General features: G+C 44.1%; 4 protein-coding genes across 11 annotated transcripts; all 4 read left to right on the top strand.

Moving 5' to 3' along the window:
- Positions 1–249: 249 nt before the first annotated feature.
- On the top strand, positions 250–6402 carry LOC114844528 (acyl-coenzyme A thioesterase 1-like). 4 transcript variants are annotated; one of them, XM_029131981.2, is made up of 5 exons: positions 251–1334; positions 3347–3400; positions 3816–4275; positions 4344–4531; positions 4624–6402. In XM_029131981.2, the coding sequence occupies exons 3-5, from the start codon at positions 3819–3821 to the stop codon at positions 5230–5232; spliced, it is 1254 nt and encodes a 417-aa protein (XP_028987814.1). In that variant the 5' UTR covers positions 251–1334; positions 3347–3400; positions 3816–3818; the 3' UTR covers positions 5233–6402. The 4 variants fall into 4 exon arrangements, with proteins under 4 accessions (XP_028987816.1, XP_028987814.1, XP_028987813.1 ...); XM_029131983.2 differs by lacking the exon at positions 3347–3400 and having other exon boundaries at positions 250–1334; XM_029131980.2 differs by lacking the exon at positions 251–1334 and having other exon boundaries at positions 1346–3400.
- A 770-nt stretch (positions 6403–7172) lies between these two features.
- On the top strand, positions 7173–10422 carry LOC114844519 (acyl-coenzyme A thioesterase 1-like). 3 transcript variants are annotated; one of them, XM_029131964.2, is made up of 4 exons: positions 7173–7394; positions 8791–9250; positions 9319–9506; positions 9599–10422. In XM_029131964.2, exons 1-4 carry the CDS (start codon positions 7188–7190, stop codon positions 10205–10207), a joined length of 1464 nt encoding a protein of 487 aa, XP_028987797.1. In that variant the 5' UTR covers positions 7173–7187; the 3' UTR covers positions 10208–10422. The 3 variants fall into 3 exon arrangements, with proteins under 3 accessions (XP_028987797.1, XP_028987800.1, XP_028987798.1); XM_029131967.2 differs by having other exon boundaries at positions 7268–7595; XM_029131965.2 differs by lacking the exon at positions 7173–7394 and adding an exon at positions 7606–8096.
- Positions 10423–13860: 3438 nt separating this feature from the next.
- Positions 13861–20603, top strand: LOC114844529 (acyl-coenzyme A thioesterase 6-like). The gene is made up of 4 exons (XM_029131984.2): positions 13861–14000; positions 14415–14874; positions 14947–15134; positions 15359–20603. The coding sequence occupies exons 2-4, from the start codon at positions 14418–14420 to the stop codon at positions 15965–15967; spliced, it is 1254 nt and encodes a 417-aa protein (XP_028987817.1). The 5' UTR covers positions 13861–14000; positions 14415–14417; the 3' UTR covers positions 15968–20603.
- A 1738-nt stretch (positions 20604–22341) lies between these two features.
- Positions 22342–25193, top strand: LOC114844522 (acyl-coenzyme A thioesterase 6-like). Of its 3 annotated transcripts, none has more exons than XM_029131973.2 (4): positions 22342–22496; positions 22896–23355; positions 23428–23615; positions 24115–25193. In XM_029131973.2, exons 2-4 carry the CDS (start codon positions 22899–22901, stop codon positions 24721–24723), a joined length of 1254 nt encoding a protein of 417 aa, XP_028987806.1. In that variant the 5' UTR covers positions 22342–22496; positions 22896–22898; the 3' UTR covers positions 24724–25193. The 3 variants fall into 3 exon arrangements, with proteins under 3 accessions (XP_028987806.1, XP_028987805.1, XP_028987804.1); XM_029131972.3 differs by having other exon boundaries at positions 22401–22727; positions 22830–23355; XM_029131971.2 differs by having other exon boundaries at positions 22403–22727.
- The last annotated feature ends 109 nt before the right edge of the window (positions 25194–25302 follow it).

Below are 25302 nucleotides of genomic sequence, written 5' to 3' on the forward strand. Positions count from 1 at the left end.
TATTTTACGTTTCCAGACTCAAACTTGCTTACAATTTCCATACTTGAGATGATGAAACAGCGACCTCTGATGTGAGTCGTTTACAGTTGCACAGAGCTTCATTCACAGTGGGCAGTGGCTGGTTTGCGACAGCGTCGATGCCGGAAAAAGACAAGGTGTGTGTTTGTCCCTGGAGTCTGATCTAATGAGACTAATTAAGTTTTATTTGAAAAATATGATAATATTATTATTCATCCCAAAACATAAATTATCAGCGAAGAGTTAAGATTGACTTAGTTTATTTAATTGTACAGTAGTGATCATGTCACACAGTAGCTTTAAAGAGTAAAGTTCAACTTAAAACGGTAACTCATTCCAGCTGATCCCGTCACGGGTCGCCACAGCCAATGAATCGCATGATTGATTTGGCAGGTTTTTCCCTGAGACAACCACTTTCTGAGGGGATTGAACCCACGACCGGGGTGACGGGAGCGCAGCTCGATAATCACTGTACCAAATGACCAGGGGAGCGAAGTCCAGCTAAATTTTTTCAAAATCACAGTAACTATGAGCGCTGCAGCACCCTGTGACCTTTGACCTCATTACCTAGATTCTAGATAAAGAAAGAGGGGTTGAATCCCAGCGCTGACTGAAAGCCTCCGGTCTTGTGTCCTCTAAAAGGCAAAGTGGAAGCTTTTAGCAGGATCATGATGACATGAGCATAAACTTAATGATTTTCTTAGATCTGTCACATCTTCATTAATAACTCTTTTTATTTACTTTCCACTTCCCAGACCAACGCGCTACCAACTGATCCACCAAACATTCAAGCTAAACAGTTAGCATATGACTTATGTCTTGCAATTAATAACGTATATTTTGTCCTACATCTGTTTAATGTATTTGACATTTCTCTGCTCTATGTTTGTCTCTGCCTGATGAACCCTGGACTCTGGCTCCTATCTCGCTCCCAACCCCAAGGCAGAGGAGCTGTCTCTCTCTCTGTCACGGAACGGCAGATAAAGGACCCACATGCACAGCACAGAGGCACGGTTATGGTTAAGCACGGGTTTATTAGATAAGGCAGGGTCAGGCAGTCCAGGTCATACACGGAAGAGTTCAGTAAGCAGGAAACAAGGGAACAGGCAATCTCTAATCCAATGTCCAGGCAGGGTTCGTTACACAAGTAGGCTCAGCGAAGGTACAGGCAGGGATGAAGCAAAACTCACGGTCAGTAGTTAGTCCAGGGTCAGGCAGGATACGCAAGGCAAAACCAGAACAAAACACGAGGAACAAGAAACACGGACGACAATCTGGCAGGGAACTAAGGACACAGGAGCTGACTAAATACACAGGTGAGCGATTAACTGATTACAGACAGGTGTGGGTAATGAGCTAGGGAGAACAGAACTGATCACAGGAAGTAAAGCAGGAACAGAAACCGGGAGTGCTACCAAAATAAAACCGGAAATGGAACCTGGAACCAAAATAAGACAAGGAAACAACAAGAAACAAAACCCAGATCGTGACACTCTCTATCTCTTTCTGCTGAGATTTGGTGTTCCTTCCTCTCCGATAGTCAGACGCCAGTGATGCAGGTGTGAGACTGTACAGTATAGAAATAAACCCTGGCCAAAGAAAGGGATTAAAGGCAAAGACAACTTGAGGATTGTGTGACCTTTGCATTATACCGTGGTTTATGATTTGCTTTTCTCATTATCTTTTATTTTTCTCTGTTATTACAATAAATTACACAAAAGACAACTCTCTCATCAGCTTCTTTATTACAAAATTTCCATCACATTAAGTTATTACATTATGCAGACTATGTCGTCCCAAGTCACACTCCAGTTGCTGCCCGGTGTCAGGTGCTGGTGTGGCAGAGTTCACTATTTACAACAGAATTAATTGAAAAAAAGAAAACCATTCTCAACAGTCTCAAAGGTGTAAACCTAAGACAAATGTGAATATTTAAATACAGAACCATGCGTCTGTCATTGCAATGGTCACTCCTCACACCAGCTTCTGTTAGGGTGCCAGAAATACTCACTATTAATACTGCAATACAAGTATGGCTAAATATACCTATATAAGAAAGACCAGGTAGCTTAAAAAAGCTGAATGTGTACACCTGCTCTGATCAGGAATGGACAGTGTAATGAACTCATCAGTTATATACATAGAGCTGCTTGGATACTGAGCAGTAGAGAGTTTGAGCGGCAGAGTTTGACCTGTCAATCAAACTGTTACTGAGCTCAATCACTTATCTACTGCAGCTGTGCCGTTGTTATGCTTCGAAGGCAGGAACCTCCACAATTCAGCTCAATCAGTTGGGATGAAGCTGATTTGCTCCCCTGCTCAACAGGCTTGTTACAGCAAAACCATGGGGGTTATCAAAAAAATAACTTCACTTTATGAATCCCAAAGCTTCAATGACTAACTGGTGTGAGTTTTTATGTTTGAGAAGTAAGAATTGTGGCCACAGTCGCAATTGAAAAATACCAGTCTTTCTGCGCTTTCCCTCAAAAGTGCATTAGAGTTTATGGGTGAAATTTTGGAACTCTCTACACTTTCAGGCAGCTACTGTACAGACTAAAGTATAGGTCTGTGTGTTTAGCCAGACACATTAGAAAGAAGACAAGTATGACTAGGGCTTAGTGGAAAAAAATTTGTTCATAGAGTGAAATCTGTGATAATGACAAGTTAAATCTGTGTAATGACAAGTTAGAGAAAGGTTCTGTTTTAAAAAAACAATCCTCACACAATCAATCAAAAACCACCCTATGCCTAAACTGCTATAACTCAGAAACTGTTAAAGATATTAAAAAGCTGAACAGTGCATTAGTTGAATAGTTGAAGATTGCTTTGTAGTTCAAATGGTGTCTGTAGCTTGAAATATGCTGAAGTAGTTAAAGCTGAAAAAAGACAAAGCTGAAGAGGATTTGAAAATGGTTTTCCATTCATTTCAATGGAAAACAATTAATGAAAAAAGCTTAATAACGTAAAAAATATGAAACATTAGAAAAGTAATAACCCACGTTGTCTCAAAAAGCTGTACGTTTTGATATTTGAATGGTTTCTGTAGCTTAAAGTATGCGGGGCTAGTTTGATGCAGACGGAAGAAATATAATAAACATTAGAAAAACAATACACACAGTGAATGCTTCCATTGTAAATAGATTATCCCTGTTGGAACTGCTGTCAGGACATTCTATTCGTCCAAAAGGTGTGTGTACCTTAGCGTTGTCTTTGTCTTCTCAATGCGTAACGTACACTGGCAAGAAGGAGACATCCATGGTGAACTGCTCTTTGACTCTTTGTTGCAATAACATCATTTCATTTCAAACACCCCCTCAACCACATACAGGTCAGATGGAAGCAGATTCACCCATCTGGACAGAGACGATCCCATCTGGAGCTGGTAAAACCCAACACTCTTATAGTTAATGTGGTATTTCCCTGATTAAGGGACCTAAAGTGGTCTAGGACTGGATGTGACTGATTGCATCAGGAACGTTCCTTTTGTTAGAACTAAATATTAATACTATAGAAGTTCAGAGGTTTGGGTAGAAGTCATTGACATACTGAAATGTTTGTGCGATGGTTCATCATGGCTACTGCAAACTATGATCTAGTAAAATTTTAAAAACAAACTTGCACTGAACACTTGGTAATGTATACCATCTTATTTGTGTAGGTAACATCTGATTCCAATGTTTTTTCACATTTAAATGATTAAGTCAATGACCTTATTTCTCTATTCTCTTGTGATATGTAGATGGAACTAAACACTTTGTTTGAGCTGTGTCTTGTTAACGTCTGACTCTCTGTTCTAGGAGATGTCCTCACAGATCCGACTGAGGCTGCTGCCTGGTGTCAGGTGCTTGTTCGATGAGCTGGTTCAGGTGAAGGTGGCTGGACTGAAGCCGAGGCAGGTGGTGTCGGTGAGAGCCAGGGCGACGGATGAGAAAGGACTTGAGTTCAGGTCCTCGGCCACCTACAGGGCAGACGGGAGTGGGTTCATCCACCTGGACAAAGACCCCTCACTCGGCGGGAGCTACGTAGGGGTTGAACCCATGGGGCTGCTGTGGTCACTGAGAGCTGAGAAACTGCACCAATACTTTTTCAAGAACAAAGCGCTTGAACCTTTTGTGGTGAAGTTCTCTGTGCATGAGGGGGACGAACAGGGCAGGATGCTGGCGGAGGAGACCCATGAAAGGTTTCTGATTGGTGAAGGAGTCAGCAGGTTCTCTGTCAAGGAAGGGAATTTTGAAGGAGTCCTCTTTACTCCTCCAGGTCAGTCCAGTGTGTGGTGAATCTTATAGAATCTTTCATCTGCTTACTCTATATGTGCTACCTTTCAGGACAGGGTCCTTTTCCTGCTGTGCTGGATCTGTGCACCTTCATGTCGGAGAAAAGAGCCTCTCTGCTGGCCAACAAAGGCTTTGTGGTTCTGGCTGTAGCAGTTTACACTGAGAAACCTGGCAACAACAAACCCATGCACCTGGACCACTTTAAAGAAGCTGTGGATTTTCTACAACGACAACCTAAGGTAAGTTATTTGAAGGAACCAATCATTCACATTTTTACAGATTATGACAAAATAACCACAGAGTTCCTTCTACTCTGCTTGTCTGTCTTCAGGTGGGCAGTAAAGGAGTTGGTATAATCTCACGGTCAAAGGGAGGAGATGTTGCTCTTTCTCTTGCTGCCTTTGTGTCAGGTGTTGCAGCAGTAGTGTGGATCAACGGCTGCAGTGCTGTTGTGGGTTCTCCATTGTACTTTAAGAACCAAGAAATCCTCTCACCACTGCCAGTGGACTGGAGCAAAGGGATTTCCCATGAATCAGGAGCTAGTATAGTCAGGTACATGCTTGGAGATCCTCGGGCAGAGGAGAACAGAGGCACTGTGGTGCCGGTCGAACAAGCACAGGCTTCTTTCCTCTTTGTGGCTTCAGGGAACGACCTCAACTGGGACAGCGAGGGTTACATGGACGAGATGGTGGAGAGACTGAAGCATCATGGGAAAAAGAACTTTGAGACAGTCTGTTACCCCAAAGCCGGTCACCTACTGGAGCCGCCTTATGGGCCGTTCTGTCCCTCTGCCACACATGGACTCATCAGCACTCCAGTCCTGTGGGGGGGCGAGCCCAGCGTTCATGCAGCAGCTGAAGTCCAGCTGTGGAAGAAGATCCAGGAGTTTCTCACTGATCACCTACGCTGTGGTTCTAAACAGTCTAAAGCCCAACTATAGGTCAGAGTGGTTGACCCAGAAAGAAAAGACACATGTAACATGTAAATATTAAAGATGCTAAACTCAACACAATGCGTTTATCCAGGAGTCCATCAATGGTTCATGCGCATCCTGTTTCCTTAATTGTAGTTGTTGTAAATTTTTAGAAATTCCCCTATCAGCTGTAGAATCCACAACTTCAAGAAAAACTGGCAGTGGCCTACAAAATAAAGTAGTATTATTGAATTAGTTGCTACCAGCCACTCAGAGCTAATGTGCAAGCTAACATTAGCAATGTAAGCTAGCGCTGCTCCCGACAGTCCAAAACACGACAAGCAGCAGCTCGGACTCAAATTTCACAGCACAAACTAAAACAATAAAAGGTTGAATATATTACTTACTCAGTGCTTTTTCGACCGTTCTGTCCCGGCTGTCTTTTCTGGTATTTTCTTGGCATCCTGAAGATTGTTTTGAATACTACTTTGTTTGCATCCAGCACAAAACTAATGATCTGTAACGCAAAAGTTCCCCGACAGCAGTAGAATCCACAACTTCATCCAACTGGCAGCAGTGGATTTATTACAGCACTGGGATATTAGATACAGACGTATCAGACAAGGCCGCTCTAACGAGAACAGCTGCTGACACTAAAGTATCAAATGTAGACATCTTATAAAATACACAAGATTTAACGTCGCACAAAGACACAGTGGTCACAAATTAAACTGGTTTCTGCCGTCCACGAACAGCGTGTTGATACATGTTAGATATGTCTTATGATAAAGGCTTTGCAATGGCCTCTCAGTGGCCCAGTGGTAAAGACTATGTCTTTGAGTTTATTTTGCTGCGGTGGCAGCGGGATTAAATCCCCTTAAGAAATTATGTTTCTGCTAAACAGAGTTAGAGAATCCTCTGGCATAGCAGAACAAGTCCACCCTGATCCCCTTCGAATTAGAGTGTATTTTTCACTATTTAATTGTCAGAATGCATATTACTATTGGCCACATTTCCCATTTTATCATCTCACCTAAAGGAACATATTAGGTTGTGAAGGAACATATTTTTTATAGTAGTAAGAGACTGGACCTTTCGCCTCCATGTATTCTACACAATTCATACTCATTCTTAAGTATAACAAAGGTGTAAATGTTCAGTTTTGACCCTCAGTGAAGTTTTTTGTTTTTTTTTTAACCTTAAGTGCTGCTTTAATCAGTTTTACAGGTTTGCTCTTTATTAGGATAACTATAGAAAAAAACATTTGTGGCATTAAAGGGTGGTAGCAGTGGCCCCTTCTGGATGAGGCGCAGACCTGTGCAGCCTCGCCTCATGAGTTTTCTCTGTCAGCGATCAGACAAGTAATTATGTCACAAAAACATCGATAAACACATAAGGAGGGTTGTAAAAGGTCATGGTGTAGAATAAATCCGTCTGAAGGCTGCAAACATTATACTGGAGACAAAATGTGAAACAGTGGGATTCCTCTTCCTTCTTTTCTCCATTAGATGGATTAGTTTCATTGTCCTCCACTGTTTTATCAGCAGTTGAAGTGAATCTGTTCATGAATTAGTGAACAAGAGTTTTACTTTTCCAAATCTGAAACTAGTTTGAGCTCTGATTTAAAATATGTGTGTTTGTGTGGTGAATGGAGTCTGTCAGCTCTCACACATCACATGTGGTTTCACCCATCATCTAACTGTAGATCTGAAGCTGAGGGAAAAAGGAAATACAGAGATTAGCTAGGTGCGAGAGCAGGAAGAGGGAGGAGTCCAGTTTATAAAAATGTTCATATATTTAATACAATGCAAGGCATAGACGACATTGACAGTTTTTTTATATATACATCCACGACGTTTGTCGTGATCAAAAGAGGGAACAATTCAGGTTTGACATTGTTAAAGTGTGTATGGATGCAGGAGGGCTACAAGGTGTCCACAAAGGTGAACCACAATTTGCATTATAACTAACTAGTTACCATAATGACAAACAGCTGGGCAGCAGTGTGTCAGCAGTATACACATGTGACCTGCCTAAGAGCAAAGGCCAGAACAGAGTGTGTGGGAGAGGACAGGTGCATTAGAACAGCAGAGTGTCAGGAAACACACGGTGGAGGACCCAAACGCACAGCGCAGACACAACGTGAGATATCAGAGGATTTATTAAGGCTCTTGGTCGGACAGGCAGAGGTTGGTACACGAGTTGCAAGAATGATAGCAGCGGCATAGACAGGGATCAGGCAATCAGTGGTCAATCTCAGGCAAAAGTCAAAATACCAGGCAGAGTCCAAAACCAGAAGCAAGGGAGCAGGCAAGGCAAGGTGAGCAACAAAACTAGAGCTGGTACACAAGAAGGACTTACTGGGTATTGAGGCTGGAGAGTTGACACAGGTAAGTGAACAAACAATCGTGAACTAACAATCTGACAACGGATGTGGTGATTACTGATGCTTAAATACAGGAGTGATTACTAATACGTGACAGGTGTGCATGGTGACTCGGGAGTGACAGGAAACAGCTGACATGAACAAAACCGGAAGTCCTACAAAAATAAAACAGGAAACAGTACAGGTCATGACACAGAGAGGAGAATAAACAACCAGATCTGCTTTTATGTCCCATAGTGGTAAATATTAATAAATAATATTAATATATTTGTGTTGGAACTGCTGTCAGGACATTCTGTTCGTCCAAAAGGTGTGTGTACCTTAGCGTTGTCTTTGTCTTCTCAATGCGTAACGTACACTGGCAAGAAGGAGACATCCATGGTGAACTGCTCTTTGACTCTTTGTTGCAATAACATCATTTCATTTCAAACACCCCCTCAACCACATTCTGGCCAGATGGGAGCAGGTTCACCCACCTGGACAGAGACGATCCCATCTGGAGCTGGTAAAACCCAATGCTCTTATAGTTAATGTGGTATCTTCCTGATTAAGGGACCTAAAGTGGTCCAGGACTGGATGTGACTGATTGCATCAGGAACGTTCCTTTTGTTAGAACTAAATATTAATACTATAGAAGTTCAGAGGTTTGGGTAGAAGTCATTGATGTACCATCCAGCCATCCATTTTCCAAGCCGCTTATTCCCTAATGCGGGGTCACGGGGGTGCTGGAGCCTAACCCAGCTGGCTATGGGCGGGCAGGCAGGGTACACCCTGGACGGGTCGCCAGTCCATCGCAGGGCAACATAACATGACAGACAACCATTCACACACACACTCACACCTACGGGCAATGGAGAGAGTCCAATCAACCTAATGCACGTCTTTGGACTGTGGGAGGAAGCCGGAGAACCCGGAGAGAACCCACGCAAACACGGGGAGAACATTGATGTACCGAAATGTGCAATGGTTCATCATGGCTCCTGCAAACTCGGATCTAGTAACATTTAAAAAAACAAACATTACAAAACTTGCACTCAACATTTGGTAATGTCCACCATTTTATTTGTGTCGGTAACATTTGATTCAAATCTTTTCATACATTTAAAATATTTATTCACTAACTAATTTCTCTGTTCTTCTGTAGTGATTTGAAGGTGGAACTACATGCTTTCTTGTTAACATCTGACTTTCTGTTCTAGGAGATGTCCTCACAGATCCGACTGAGGCTGCTGCCTGGTGTCAGGTGCTTGTTCGATGAGCCGATTCAGGTGAAAGTGGCTGGACTGAAGCCGAGGCAGGTGGTGTCGGTGAGAGCCAGGGCGACGGATGAGAAAGGACTTGAGTTCAGGTCCTCGGCCACCTACAGGGCAGACGGGAGTGGGTTCATCCACCTGGACAGAGACCCCTCACTCGGCGGGAGCTACGTAGGGGTTGAACCCATGGGGCTGCTGTGGTCACTGAGAGCTGAGAAACTGCACCAATACTTTTTCAAGAACAAAGCGCTTGAACCTCTTGTGGTGAAGTTCTCTGTGCATGAGGGGGACGAACAGGGCAGGATGCTGGCGGAGGAGACCCATGAAAGGTTTCTGATTGGTGATGGAGTCAGCAGGTTCTCTGTCAAGGAAGGGAATTTTGAAGGAGTCCTCTTTACTCCTCCAGGTCAGTCCAGTGTTTGGTGAATCTTATAGAATCTTTGATCTGCTTACTCTATATGTGCTACCTTTCAGGACAGGGTCCCTTTCCTGCTGTGCTGGATCTGTGCACCTTCATGTCGGAGAAAAGAGCCTCTCTGCTGGCCAACAAAGGCTTTGTGGTTCTGGCTGTAGCAGTTCACACTGAGAAACCTAGCAACAACAAACCCATGCACCTGGACCACTTTAAAGAAGCTGTGGATTTTCTACAACGACAACCTAAGGTAAGTTATTTGAAGGAACCAATCATTCACATTTTTACAGATTATGACAAGGTAACCACAGAGTTCCTTCTACTCTACTTGTCTGTCTTCAGGTGGGCAGTAAAGGAGTTGGTATAATCTCACGGTCAAAGGGAGGAGATGTTGCTCTTTCTCTTGCTGCCTTTGTGTCAGGTGTTGCAGCAGTAGTGTGGATCAACGGCTGCAGCGCAGTTGTGGGTTCTCCATTGTACTTTAAGAACCAAGAAATACTCTCACCACTACCAGTGGACTGGAGCAAAGAGATTTCCCATGAATCAGGAGCTAGTATAGTCAGGTACGTGCTTGGAGATCCTCGGGCAGAGGAGAACAGAGGCACTGTGGTGCCGGTCGAACAAGCACAGGCTTCTTTCCTCTTTGTGGCTTCAGGGAACGACCTCCACTGGGACAGCGAGGGTTACATGGACGAGATGGTGGAGAGACTGAAGCATCATGGGAAAAAGAACTTTGAGACAGTCTGTTACCCCAAAGCCGGTCACCTACTGGAGCCACCTTATGGGCCTTTCTGTCCCTCTGCCACACATGGACGCATCAGCACTCCAGTCCTGTGGGGGGGTGAGCCCAGCGTTCATGCAGCAGCTGAAGTCCACCTGTGGAAGAAGATCCAGGAGTTTCTCACTGATCACCTACGCTGTGGTTCTAAACAGTCTAAAGCCCAGCTATAGGTTAGAGTGGTTGACCCAGGAAGAAAGGACACATGTAACATGTAAATATTAAAGATGCTAAACTCAACACGATGTGTTTAACTAGGAGTCTATCAATGGTTCATGTGCATCCTGTTTCCTTATTTGTAATTTCAGTAATTTCAGAAAATCTCCCATCAGCAAAACCAAGAGTTGATTCTAGAAGCAATTGAATTCAATGAACCTTCAGTTAGTTTCTTCAAAGAATAATAAACGTTACTTTTGATCACCAATGGCTTGAAAGGGCTGGACTGAAGGACAGCACATAACTGCATATATCGACTGTATGGATCGACTACAAGAAAGCTCAATGCCACACACATAGATCACTGAATGCTTGGATCTGTACAACTTCAATAGAACTCTAAAGGCCTTCATTGCAAACTCGATGAGGTTGTGGAGAACCACCCTCGAAGCCCATGGGAAGCCACTTGCCCAAGTATCCATCAAATGTGGCATATACCAAGAAGATGCACTGTCCCCACTGCTGTTCTGCATAGATCTGAACCCCCTCAGCCAAATAATGAACAATACTGGCTATGGATACCGACTCCGGAACGGGGCCACCATAAGTCACCTCCTCTACATGGATGACATCAAGCTGTACGCCAAGAGTGAGCGAGACATCGACTCGCTGATCCACACCACCAGGATCTACAGCTCGGACTTTGAGATGTCATTCAGGCTTGAGAAATGTGGGAGGATGGTGACAAAGAGAGGCAAAGTAATCCACACAGCAGGGGTCTTACTCCCAGAAGGAACAATAGCAGACGTTGAGGACAGTTACAAGTTCTTTGGAATACCACAGGTGAACAGCAACCTTGAACAGGCAACAAGGAATTCGGCAACAGCCAAATACCAACGAGTAAGGCAAGGCCTAAGAATCCAGCTCAATGGCAAGAACAAATCCCGGGCAATAAACAGCTACGCCCTGCCAGTGATCAGATACCCTGCAGGAATAATAAGGTGGCCAAAGGAAGAGATACAGACCACAGATGTTAAGACACGAAAGCTCCTCACCATGCATGCAGGGTTCCACCCCAAATCCAGCACCCTGAGACTTTACGCTAGCCGCAAGTAAGGAGGCCGAGGACTAGTGAGCGTGAGGTCCACTATCCAGGATGAAACATCCAAGATCCATAAGTACATCAAGGATAAGGCTCCGACAGATGACGTGCTGAGTGAATGTCTCAGGCAGGGGAGAACAGAGGATGAGATGCTGGTAGAGGGACCATCATGGGAGGACAAGCCCTTGCACGGGATGTACAACCGGAACATAACTGAAGTGGCTGATCTCAACAAATCCTACCAATGCCTTGAAAGGGCTGGGCTGAAGGACAGCACATAGGCACTCATCCTGGCCGCACAGGAGCAGGCCCTGAGCACCAGAGCCATAGGGGCCCAGATCTACCACACCAGACAAGACCCAAGGTGTAGACTGTGCAAAGAGGCCCCTGAGATGGTCCAGCACATAACTGCAGGGTGTAAGATGCTGGCAGGCAAAGCATACATGGAACGCCATAACCAAGTGGCTGGCATAGTATACAGGAACATCTGCGCGGAGTATGGACTGGAAACCCCAAGGTCAAAGTGGGAAACACCTCCCAAGGTGGTAGAGAACGAGCGAGCCAAGATCCTGTGGGACTTCCAGATACAGACAGACAGAATGGTAATGGCGAACCAACCAGACATTGCTCTTTGTCCACCACCACAGAGGAAAGCCGTAGTGGTGGATGTGGCAATACCAAGCGATGGCAACATCAGGAAAAAGGAACATGAGAAACTAGAGAAATACCAAGGACTCAGAGAAGAACTGGAGAAGGCTTGGAAGGTGAAGGCCACAGTGGTGCCTGTAGTGATCGGAGCACTGGGGGCAGTGACCCCCAAACTGGAGGAGTGGCTACAACAGATCCCTGGAAATACATCCGACATTCAGTCCAGAAAAGTGCAGTCCTAGGAACAGCAAGGATACTGCGCAGAACCCTCAAGCTCCCTGGCCTTTGGTGGAGGTCCCGAGCTTGGAAAGTGGATGAGACCACCCGCGGAGGGTGGTCCCCCACCCTAATAGAGTGGTGTATATATAGTACACAAACCTCATGCACTTCACTTCCAGTCTACCTGGCTCCACCTGGGGCATGAATGTGCTATTGCAGATCATTTCCTAAGAAAGCTTTAGGGGGCATTAACAAGGTAGCTACGATAACGAAGAGCTTCCTCCAGATTGAAAGAAATGCTTAGTAATAAAAACATATTAAGTTTATTAAATGAAGTGTGGCAGAGTTCATTATTTACAACAGAATGAATTGAAAAAAAGAAAACCATTCTCAACAGTCTCAAAGGTGTAAACCTAAGACAAATGTGAATATTTAAATACAGAACCATGCGTCAGTCATTGCAATGGTCACTTCTCACACCAGCTTCTGTTAGGGTGCCAGAAATACTCACTATTAATACTGCAATACAAGTATGGCTAAATATACCTATATAAGAAAGACCAGGTAGTTTAAAAAAGCTGAATGTGTACACCTGCTCTGATCAGGAATGGACAGTGTAATGAACTCATCAGTTATATACATAGAGCTGCTTGGATACTGAGCAGTAGAGAGTTTGAGCAGCAGAGTTTGACCTGTCAATCAAACTGTTACTGAGCTCAATCACTTATCTACTGCAGCTGTGCCGTTGTTATGCTTCGAAGGCAGGAACCTCCACAATTCAGCTCAATCAGTTGGGATGAAGCTGATTTGCTCCCCTGCTCAACAGGATTGTTACAGCAAAACCATGGGGGTTATCACAACAAAAACTTCACTTTATGAATCCCAAAGCTTCAATGACTAACTGGTGTGAGTTTTTATGTTTGAGAAGTAAGAATTGTGGCCACAGTCGCAATTGAAAAATACCAGTGCTTCTGCGCTTTCCCTCAAAAGTGCATTAGAGTGTATGGGTGAAATTTTGGAACTCTCTACACTTTCAGGCAGCTACTGTACAGACTAAAGTATAGGTCTGTGGGTTTAGCCAGACACATTAGAAAGAAGACAAGTATGACTACGGCTTAGTGAAAAAAAAAGTTCATAGAGTGAAATCTGTGATAATGACAAGTTAAATCTGTGTAATGACAAGTTAGAGAAAAGTTCTGTTTTATAAAAACGTTCCTTCACACTCTAGCTGTGACATCACACATTCTAGCTTACGCAATAATAGTTTGCTTTGTAGTTCAAATGGTGTCTGTAGCTTGAAATATGCTGAAGTAGTTAAAGCTGAAAGAAGACAAAGCTGAAGAGAATTTGAAAATGGTTTTCCATTCATTTCAATGGAAAACAAAAAAATGAAATGAAAAATGAAAAGATTAATAATGTAAAAAATATGAAAAATTAGAAAAGTAATAGCCCACGTTGTCTTTTAAAAAGCTGTACGTTTTGATATTTGAATGGTTTCTGTAGCTTAAAGTATGCGGGACTAGTTAGATGCAGACGGAAGAACTATAATAAACATTAGAAAAACAATACACACAGTGAATGCTTCCATTGTAAATAGATTATCCCTGTTGGAACTGCTGTCAGGACATTCTGTTCGTCCAAAGGATGTGTTTGTACTTTAGCTTTGTCGCTGTCTTCTCAATGCGTAACGTACACTGGCAAGAAGGAGACATCCATGGTGAACTGCTCTTTGACTCTTTGTTGCAATAACATCATTTTATTTCAAACACCCTCTCAACCACATTCTGGCCAGATGGAAGCAGGTTCACCCACCTGGACAGAGAGGATCCCAACTGGAGCTGGTAAAACCCAAAGCTCTTATAATATTTAGTATTTGGTATTTCCCTGATTAAGGGACCTAAAATGGTCTAGGACTGGATGTGACTGATTGCATCAGGAACGTTCCTTTTGTTAGAACTAAATATTAATACTATAGAGGTTCAGAGGTTTGGGTAGAAGTCATTGATGTACCGAAATGTGCAATGGTCCATCATGGCTCCTGCAAACTCTGATCTAGTAACATTTAAAAAACAACATTACAAAACTTGCACTCAACATTTGGTAATGTCCACCATCTTATTTGTGTTGGTAACATCTGATTCAAATCTTTTCATACATTTAAATTATTTAGTCAATAACTAATTTCTCTGTTCTTCTGTAGTGATTTGAAGATGGAACTACATGCTTTCTTGTTAACATCTGACTTTCTGTTCTAGGAGATGTCCTCACAGATCCGACTGAGGCTGCTGCCTGGTGTCAGGTGCTTGTTCGATGAGCCGATTCAGGTGAAAGTGGCTGGACTGAGGCCGAGGCAGGTGGTTTCGTTGAGAGCCAGGGCGAAGGATGAGGGAGGACTTGAGTTCAGGTCCTCGGCCACCTACAAGGCAGACGGGAGTGGGTTCATCCACCTGGACAGAGACCCCTCACTCGGCGGAAGCTACGTAGGGGTTGAACCCATGGGGCTGCTGTGGTCACTGAAGACAAACAGCTTGCACAGAAGATTTAAGTTGGATAGTTCACTAAAGCCTTTTGTGGTGAAGTTCTCTGTGCATGAAGGTGAGGGAGAAGGCAGGATGCTGGCGGAGGCGTCCAATGAACGGTTCATGATTGGAGAAGGAGTCAGCAGAGTCCCACTGAAGGATGGGAGCTTTGATGGAGTCCTGTTTACTCCTCCAGGTCAGTCCACTTAGTTACTGATGCATCGTTTTCATTTTACTGACATCTACTCATACCTGGCTTGTTTTCCAGGAAAAGGTCCGTTCCCTGCTGTGTTGGATCTGTCAAGCTACACATTTGAGAGAAGAGCCTCTCTGCTGGCCAACAAAGGCTTTGTGGTTTTGGCTTTACCTGTAATGACTGTCAAGGATCAAAGAGTAATTGAGATGCATCTGGACCACTTTGAGGAAGCTGTGAAGTTTCTACTACAACAGCCGAAGGTGAGTTCAAGTCTTTTCTATTCGAAGAATGAGACCAAGGCATAAAAAGCATGATGCAATCCAACATAAATGAAATGAACACATTTGAATGTACTGAACATCAACGTGCATCAGTGTAGGTTTAAGCCCAAACTTTTTAATAACAGCATCTAATGATGGCATCAAGGCTGAAGAGACCTGCTGTTGTCTGGATGTTTTATTCTGAGCTGTGTGTGTCTCCACAGGTGGGAAGTAAAGGAGTCGGCATTATATCACACTCAAAGACATCAGATGTTGCTGCTTCACTTGCTACTTTTGTGTCAGGAATTGAGGCTGTAGTTATGATCAATAGTTGCTGCGCCAACACGATTTTACCCCTCTACTATAAAGGACAGCATGTCCTCCCTGGCTTAATGTTTGACATGGAGAAGATGCCTGTCTTGGAGTCGGGTGCTGGAGTCAGCAAGTATGTCTTCAACAATCCCCTGGCAGAGGAGAACAAGTCCACTCTGATCCCCATCGAACGAGCCAAAGCTCGATTCCTCTTTGTGGCTGCAGAGGACGACCTCAGCTTGGACAGCAAGACGTACATGGACATTCTAGTGGAGAGAATGAAGCATCATGGGAAAAAGAACTTTGAGTGTGTGAGCTACCCTGGAGCAGGACACATGTTGGAGCCGCCCTACGGAGCTCACTATGCTTCTAGCTATCACAGGGCTTTCAACAGGCTCGTCCTGTGGGGGGGTGAACCAAGGATGCACGCAGCTGCTGAAGTCCACCTGTGGAAGAAGGTTCAGGAGTTCTTCAGATCCCACCTGAGCTGTGGAGATCTGCAGACTAAACCCAAATTATAATTATATAAGCTGGATGATCTAGCTGTTGCGGTCTGTCACCACTGATATAAATATTAATTAAATATCCAAACATTACTTTTTAAAGTGTGTTAAAAGGATCGAAGAAGTTCAGCCGAGCGAAGAAATGAAAACCTCATTAAAAGCCTGAATAAGGCCAACTACACACTAGAATAAGCAAGACGTCAAAACATGCTTCTCATGATGTTTCTTAGTAAGTTAATAAAGTATACAAAAATGAAACTTTTTTTTGTTTTCTGATTCATCTATCCATCCATTTTCAACCACTTTATTCTCAGACGGGTCGCGGGGGCAGCAGTCTAAGCTAATTCCAGACTTCCCTCTCTCCGGACATTTCCCCTAGCTCTTCCGGTGAGACCCCAAGATGTTCCCAGGCCAGTCGAAAGACATAGTCCCTTCAGCGTGTCTTGGGTCTTCCCCGGGGCCTCCTACGGGTGGGACATGCCCGGAACACCTCCCCAGGGAGGCATCCAGGAGGCATCAGAACCAGATGCCAAGCCACCTCAGCTGGCTCCTCTCCATGTGGCGGAGCAGCGACTGTACTCTGAGCTACTCCTGGGTGACAGAACTACTTACCTTAACTCTAAGGGAGCGCCCAGCCACTCTACAGAGAAAGCTCATTTCGGTCGCTTGTATCCGTGATCTTGCCCTTTTAGTCATGACCCAAAGCTCATGTGGTGTGGGTATCATGGTGAGGGTAGGAAGGTAGATTGACCGGTAAATTGAGAGCTTTGCCTTTCGGCTCAGCTCCTTCTTCACTACGATGGACCGATACACCGACTGCATTACTGCAACCGCTGCACCGATCTGTCTGTCAATCTCACGTTCCCTCCTTCCCTCACTCGTGAACAAAACCCCAAGATACTTGAACTCCTCCACTTGGGGCAGGAACTCTCCTCCAAACTGGAGAGAGCAAACCACCATTTTCCGTTCGAGAACCATGGCCTCAGATTTAGAGGAACTGACTCTCATCCCAGCTGCTTCACACTCAGCTGCAAACTGCCCCAGCGCACACTGGTGGTCCTGACCCGATGAAGTCAACAGGACAAAATCATCTGCAGAGCAGACGGAGCCCGGACAGCCCTTAACAAAGAACCTTGGATTCCATACTCCCTGAGTACCCCTCACAGAATGCTACGAGCTACACGGTCGAATGCTTTCTTAAAATGCACAAAACACATGCAAACTGGTTTGGCAAACTCCCACAAACCCTGCTGAGGGTGTAAAACTGATCCAGCATTTATCATCTATCCATCCATTTTCAACCACTTTATTCTCAGACGGGTCGCGGGGGCAGCAGTCTAAGTTAATTCCAGACTTCCCTCTCTCCGGACATTTCCCCTAGCTCTTCCGGTGAGACCCCAAGATGTTCCCAGGCCAGTCGAAAGACATAGTCCCTTCAGCGTGTCTTGGGTCTTCCCCGGGGCCTCCTACGGGTGGGACATGCCCGGAACACCTCCCCAGGGAGGCATCCAGGAGGCATCAGAACCAGATGCCAAGCCACCTCAGCTGGCTCCTCTCCATGTGGCGGAGCAGCGACTGTACTCTGAGCTACTCCTGGGTGACAGAACTACTTACCTTATCTCTAAGGGAGCGCCCAGCCACTCTACAGAGAAAGCTCATTTCGGTCGCTTGTATCCGTGATCTTGCCCTTTTAGTCATGACCCAAAGCTCATGTGGTGTGGGTATCATGGTGAGGGTAGGAAGGTAGATTGACCGGTAAATTGAGAGCTTTGCCTTTCGGCTCAGCTCCTTCTTCACTACGATGGACCGATACACCGACTGCATTACTGCAACCGCTGCACCGATCTGTCTGTCAATCTCACGTTCCCTCCTTCCCTCACTCGTGAACAAAACCCCAAGATACTTGAACTCCTCCACTTGGGGCAGGAACTCTCCTCCAAACTGGAGAGAGCAAACCACCATTTTCCGTTCGAGAACCATGGCCTCAGATTTAGAGGAACTGACTCTTATCCCAGCTGCTTCACACTCAGCTGCAAACTGCCCCAGCGCACACCGGTGGTCCTGACCCGATGAAGTCAACAGGACAAAATCATCTGCAGAGCAGACGGAGCCCGGACAGCCCTTAACAAAGAACCTTGGATTCCATACTCCCTGAGTACCCCTCACAGAATGCTACGAGCTACATGGTCGAATGCTTTCTTAAAATGCACAAAACACATGCAAACTGGTTTGGCAAACTCCCACAAACCCTGCTGAGGGTGTAAAACTGATCCAGCATTTTGTTGTCTAACAACAACGAAATTTTTGGAGAAACAAAGTTGGAGGGCTAAAATAGGCGAGGGTACTGAGAGATGGCAATTTGTTGATTGGGTACAAGGACGCAGCACAGGTGAGGAAGGCGAGCCGCCGACTGTGGTGAGTCACACATCACACCGCACCTGTACCCATGACATTTGCCGACGGACACTCTGAGAAAATTGCGTTTTTGGTAGTAGAGTCTTGTTATCACCCTGTCATCTTAGGGCACACCTGGCAGAGGAGACACAACCCCACATTGGACTGGAGGAGCGGAGAGGTGCGTGAATAGGACCCAGACTGCCAGAACACGATCGAGCCTGAAGAACCACAGAGGGTGACGTTTACAGAAGGAGGAGAGGAGGCAGATCTTACTGGCGTTCCTAGGTGCTACCATGATCTCCGTTTGGTATTTAACTAGGCTAAAGCCACATCTCTCCCACCGCACAGGAAGCACCATTGCGCTATTAACTTGAGGCCAGGCGCGGCGTCACCCAAGGGAAGAGTGTTCCACCTGACACCAAAGGAACGAGTAGCCATGAAGTATTTGGACTCCTCACTCATGTCAGGGATCATACGACCATCCTCGTCACCCGCCAGAGCAGGATTCTTCCCGCATGCACAGTACACTCGAGGGCTTGATGAGTAAACAGTGTTTATTGTATCGGCGTAGTCAGGCAGTCCAGGTAATACACAGTGAGTCTCAATTCTGCAAGTACAAAAGGAGCAGGCAAGATCAGGTCCGGTAAACAGGCAGAGGTTCGATTCACAGGTAAACTCGGCAGAGGTACAGGCTAGGGCTAGGCAAAACTCAATGGTCAGACGGTCAGGAAATTTACCACAAGATCCAAGGCGAAGGTACAGACGAGGGTCAGGCAGGAGTCAGAGGTCAATGACGGACGTGATCAGAAAACTAGATGACTATACAAGAACGCTGGAATGTGGTACTAAGACTCGACAATCTGGCAGCTAAAGTGTGTAAGAGGTGGAGACTATATACTGGTGTCGATTACTAATTACGGACAGGTGTGGATAATGGGAACAGGTAAAGACAGAGAAACGGCTGAAATGAGGTGTGAATAGGAAGTCCTTTCAAAGTAAAACAGAAACTAGGACGTGACACTGCCGCTGTTATCATCCGCATTTGAACTTCTTTCAGGAGCCACCTGTTTCAATAAATTGGACCTTCGCAATGCGTACCATTTGGTGCAATTTGTAGCCATAACTGAGATGATTAAAGATATCACCACTGCTATGGATAATAAAAACATACACTTGGGATATTTATTGACTAGAAAACTAGAAAAGTGTGGGATCAGGGGATTGGTCCTTTTAGATGGGTTTATGTATTAAATGAGTTCATTCACTGAGGGTTACCAGATTTACTTTCATCACACAAGTCAAAATTACTTTTTGGAGGGTTTTAAAACAATGAATGATCTTATTTACTATTACTTGTTATTTGGATGCAAACTCTACTTGGTCAAATGATGATACTCAATTTCAATGTATCAAAATTTGAAAGAAAATATTGGAACAGGTTAACAGTATAACATTTACAGGAGCAAAAGTTCATTTTTTTCAGATTATTACTTAAGGGGCCATTTATTGTAAATCTAAAAACTCAGTTTACAGTACACGCACAACAAAAATGGGTTATAATGGTATTAATATTGTAAGGGTTATTGTGTCATTTTGGTATTGGCAATGGATCATGGTATGGGAAGACAAAATGTAATATTAAAGGAAGATACTGTAAGATAGTGGAGAGACTGAAGCATCATGGGAAGAAGAACTTTGAGTGTGTGAGCTACCCTGGAGCAGGACACATGTTGGAGCCGCCCTAAGGAGCTTACTATGCTTCTAGCTATCACAGGTCTTTCAACAGGCTCGTCCTGTGGGGGGGTGAATCAAGGATGCACGCAGCTGCTGAAGTCCACCTGTGGAAGAGGTTCAGGAGTTCTTCAGAACCCACCTGAGCTGTGGAGATCTGCAAAATAAACCTAAATTATACACTGAAACTGGATGATGACTTCAGAACGGATTGTAAGGAATTAGTGATGGTTGAGTGTTGAGAAAACTAATGCTTTAAAATTTGGGAAAAACTGAAGAACAGACTTAATACAGTAATAAAGATGATAAGGATATTGCGTATCAGTTTGTGAAGTTTTAAACCAAAGACCTGTAAACCTGAGTCTGGATTCATGTGAACAGATTAACAAACATGAAAAAGCGTTAAAAAAAGTGTTAATGTCTAAAAGTGTAAATGAGTCTTCAGTTGATAACTTGCTGATGTCCAGTGAAGGAAAACACGTAAAGACTTCAGTGAGTAAAAGAAAATAAAACCAACAGTTGATTTAATAAAGCTTCAGTTAGTTTCTTCAAAGAATAATAAATGTTTGACTTGTTCTTTTATTCAGAAACAGATTCACTTCAACACAGTCAGTTTGGTTATCTCATATCTCAGTTATGTACAAAATATCTGTATATTATTTTATTGATGATGTACTTCAACAAATGCAATTATTATCATTATTTTTTTTTACACAGAAAACAAACTGTTCTGTTTTCTTTATTGGGGCAAATGGTGTAGAAAAAAAATCGTAATGACATTCAACAAAAAATTTAATTAAGCCGTTTTAAATATTAATTTTCCCATGTATTTATTAAATCCTTCACATTGGTACAGTAAGGCCATATTTCAGCATAGAGAGGCTGAGTCTCTCCTCTTCAGCTCAGTGATCTCCTGCTCCGGCTTCTTCTGAAGCTCTTTGACTCGACCCACTTCAGTTTCCTGCTTGGAACTCACCTGCTGCTTCACCTGAGACCTTCTTTTCTCCATCAGATGGATTAGTTTCAATGTCCTCCAATTTTTTCAGCAGCAGTCGAGGTGAATCTGTTCATGAATTAGCGAAGAGTTTTACTTTTCCAAAACTGAAACTAGTTTGAACTCCAATCTAAAATATGTGTTTGTGTGATGAATGGAGTCAGTCAGCTGTCACACATCACATGTTGGTTTCACACATCATCTAACTTTAGATCTAAAGCTGAGGGAACGCCCTGATTCTACAAGGTGCCCACAAAGGTGAAACATTGCATTTGCAATATAACTAGTTACCACAACGACAAACAGCTGGGCGGGACTGTGCATGTGTGACCTGCCTAAGGGCAAAGGCCAGGACAAAATGTGGGGGAGAAGACAGGTGCATTAAAACAGCAGAGAGGAGAAGAAACAGCCAGACATGATCAGCTTTTATGTCCCGTGGTGCTAAATATTAACAAACTATAAGTAGTTTATCCCTGTTGGAACTGCTGTCAGGATATTCTGTTCGTCCAAAGAATGTGTGTGTACCTTAGCTTTGTCTCTCTTCTTAATGCGTAATGTACACTGGCAAGAAGGAGAGATCCATGGTGCTGCTCTTGTTGTTGCAATTACACCATTCCATTTCAAACACCCCCTCAACTACATATAGGCCAGATGGGAGCAGGTTCACCCATCTGGAGCTGGTAAAACCCAACGCTTTTATAGTTAATGTGATATCTTCCTGATTAAGTGACCTAAAATAGTCCAGGACTGGATGTGACTGTTTGCATCAGGGATGTTTCTTTTACTAGAACTAAATACCGTAGAAGTTCAGTTGTTTTGGTAGAAGTCATTGACTTCTAAGTGTTAATGTCTAAAAGTCTTCAGTTGATAACCTGCTGTTGTTCACTGCAAGAAAACACGTAAAGACTTTAATGAGTAAAAGGAAACGAAACGAAGAGTTGAGTCTAGAAACAATTTAATTAATTTAATAAACCTTCAGTTAGTTTATTCAAAGAATAATAAATGTTAAACATTCTTTAATCAACACAAACAGTTTGTTTATCTCACATTTCAATTATGTACAAAATTATTAATGTCTGTAAAATTGTTTTATTGACGTTGTACTTTGGTAACTTTTTCGGCTTATCCCATCAGGGGTTGCCACAGCAAATGATTTGCATGATTGATTACCTTGGATGCCATTCCTGACTCAATCCCTCCCTGAGTGGTCAGAGATAAACAAGGACATTCTGTTTTTTCAAAGAATGTGTGTGTACTTTAGCTCTCTGTCTTCTCAACACATAGCTTGAAAAAAATCGATGATAAACTGCTCTTTGACTCTTTGTTCTAATATCGTCATGTCATTTCAAACACCTCCTCAACCACATTCTGGCCAGATGGGAGAAGGTTCACCCACCTGGACAGAGACGATCCCATCTGGAGCTGGTAAAACCCAACACTCTTATAGTGTTATAATGTGGTAGGGATGTTCCTTTTGTTAGAACTACATATTAGTAATATAGGAGAAGTTCAGAGGTTTGGGTAGAAGTCATTGATGCACCAAAATGTTTGTGCAATGGTTCATCATGGATCCTGGAAACTCAGATCTAGTAACATAAAAAAAAACACTGGAAAACAACTTCCACCAGAGAGAGAGAACTACTCCTGCAACACTTGGTAATGTCCAGCATCTTATTTGTGTTGGTAACATCTGATTCAAATGTTTTTATAGATTTGAAAATATTTAGTCACTGACCTTAATTCTCTGTTCTCTTGTAGTGATATGTAGATAGAACTACATGCTTTGTATGAGCAGCGTCTTGTTGACGTCTGACTCTGTTCTAGGAGATGTCCTCACAGATCCGACTGAGGCTGCTGCCTGGTGTCAGGTGCTTGTTCGATGAGCCAATTCAGGTGAAGGTGGCTGGACTGAAGCCGAGGCAGGTGGTTTCGGTGAGAGCCAGGGCGACGGACGAGGGAGGACTTGAGTTCAGGTCCTCGGCCACCTACAAGGCAGACGGGAGTGGGTTCATCCACCTGGACAGAGACCCCTCACTCGGTGGGAGCTACGTAGGGGTTGAACCCATGGGGCTGCTGTGGTCACTGAAGACAAACAGCTTGCACAGAAGATTCAATGTGGATAGTTCACTAAAGCCTTTTGTGGTGAAGTTCTCTGTGCATGAAGGTGAGGGAGAAGGCAGGATGCTGGCGGAGGCGACCAACGACCGGTTCAAGATTGGAGAAGGAGTCAGCAGAGTCCCACTGAAGGATGGGAGCTTTGATGGAGTGCTGTTTACTCCTCCAGGTCAGTCCACTTAGTTACTGATGCATCGTTTTCATTTTACTGACATCTACTCATACCTGGCTTGTTTTCCAGGAAAAGGTCCGTTCCCTGCTGTGTTGGATCTGTCAAGCTACACATTTGAGAGAAGAGCCTCTCTGCTGGCCAACAAAGGCTTTGTGGTTTTGGCTTTACCTGTAATGACTGTCAATGATCAGTGGGTGACAGAGATACATCTGGATCGCTATGAGCAAGCTGTGAAGTTTCTACTACAACAGCCGAAGGTGAGTTGTGTAAACATGATCATGTCTTTTTTGAAGTCGAGATCAAGGCATAAAAACAATATGAAAATCAACATAAATGATTGTTTTCAAATCTTGCTGCAGTGTCCTTGAGCAAGACACTTCACACAAGCTGCCGTTCTATGGCAGCCCACTGCTCCCCCAGGGGATGGGTTAAATGCAGAGAATGGTGGCTTGGTGGCTCAGTTGGTAGAGCGTTGGCCTGGGGAGCAGAAGGCCCACCAGAGCAAGAGTGTCCTTGAGTAAACCACTTTGCACTAACTCACCAGGCGCAGCACTGTGGCTGCCTACTGCTGGATGGATTAAAATGCAGAGTAATTTCCCCAATGTGGGATCAATAGAGTTCAATTATTACTATTATTATCGAGGTGCATCAGTGTCTGTTCAAGCCCAAACTATTAAATATCTAATGGCAGCATCAAGGCTGAGGAGACCTGCTGGTGTCTGGATGTTTTATTCTGAGCTGTGTGTGTCTCCACAGGTGGGAAGTAAAGGAGTCGGCATTATATCACGCTCAAAGGCAGGAGACGTTGCTGCATCACTTGCTACTTTTGTGTCAGGAATTGAGGCTGTAGTTATGATCAATAGCTGCTGCGCCAACATAATTTTACCCCTCTACTATAAAGGACAGCATGTCCTCCCTGGCTTAATGTTTGACATGGAGAAGATGCCTGTTGTGGAGTCTGGGGCTGGGATGAGCAGGTATGCCATGAACAATCCCCTGGCAGAGGAGAACAAGTCCACCCTGATCCCCATCGAACAAGCTGAGGCCCGATTCCTCTTTGTGGCTGCAGAGGACGACCTCAGCTTGGACAGCAAGACGTACATGAACATTCTAGTGGAGAGACTGAAGCATCATGGGAAGAGGAACTTTGAGTGTGTGAGCTACCCTGGAGCAGGACACATTCTGGAGCCGCCCTACGGAGCTCACTATGCTTCTAGCTATCACAGGGTTTTCAACATGCCAGTCCTGTGGGGGGGTGAACCAAGGATACACGCAGCTGCTGAAGTCCACCTGTGGAAGAAGGTTCAGGAGTTCTTCAGAACCCACCTGAGCTGTGGAGATCTGCAGACTAAACCCAAATTATAGACTGAAGCTGGATGATCTAGCTGCTTCAGTCTGTCGCCACTGATGTTCGGACATTAATAATTGAATATCCAGATGTTACTTCTTAAAATTTTCATACGATGCAAGACTTATGTTCGTCAATCAACATCTTATGTTTGTCGTACACCTGTTTTATGTATCTGACATTTCACCTACATTGTTTAATGGTTGTCTCTGCCTGATAGACTCTGGACTCTAGCTCCCAAACCCAAGGCCGGGGAGTTGCGTCTCTCTGTCTGTTGAGACTTAGAGCTCCTTCCTCTGTGATAGTCAGAGGTTAGCAATACAGGTGTGAGAATGTAAACATTCTTACTCACGGTGGCATAAGGTGACACAAACAATTCTATTGGTGCAGAGAGGCATTCCTCTCTGCACCATGATTCTGATTTGCATTCCTCATCATTTTTATTTTCCTTTATTTTTATAATAAATCACACAAAAGACAACTCTCTCATCTGCCTCTTTATGGGAAATTTCCACCACAAATACACAAGCAAAAAGATCCTGGATTTGATTTCCTCCACAGTCCATAAAAGTCTGTCAGTTGGAGACTCTTACGTT

The sequence above is a fragment of the Betta splendens genome, chromosome 17, assembly GCF_900634795.4.
Source record: "Betta splendens chromosome 17, fBetSpl5.4, whole genome shotgun sequence".
Classification (NCBI taxonomy): domain Eukaryota; kingdom Metazoa; phylum Chordata; class Actinopteri; order Anabantiformes; family Osphronemidae; genus Betta; species Betta splendens.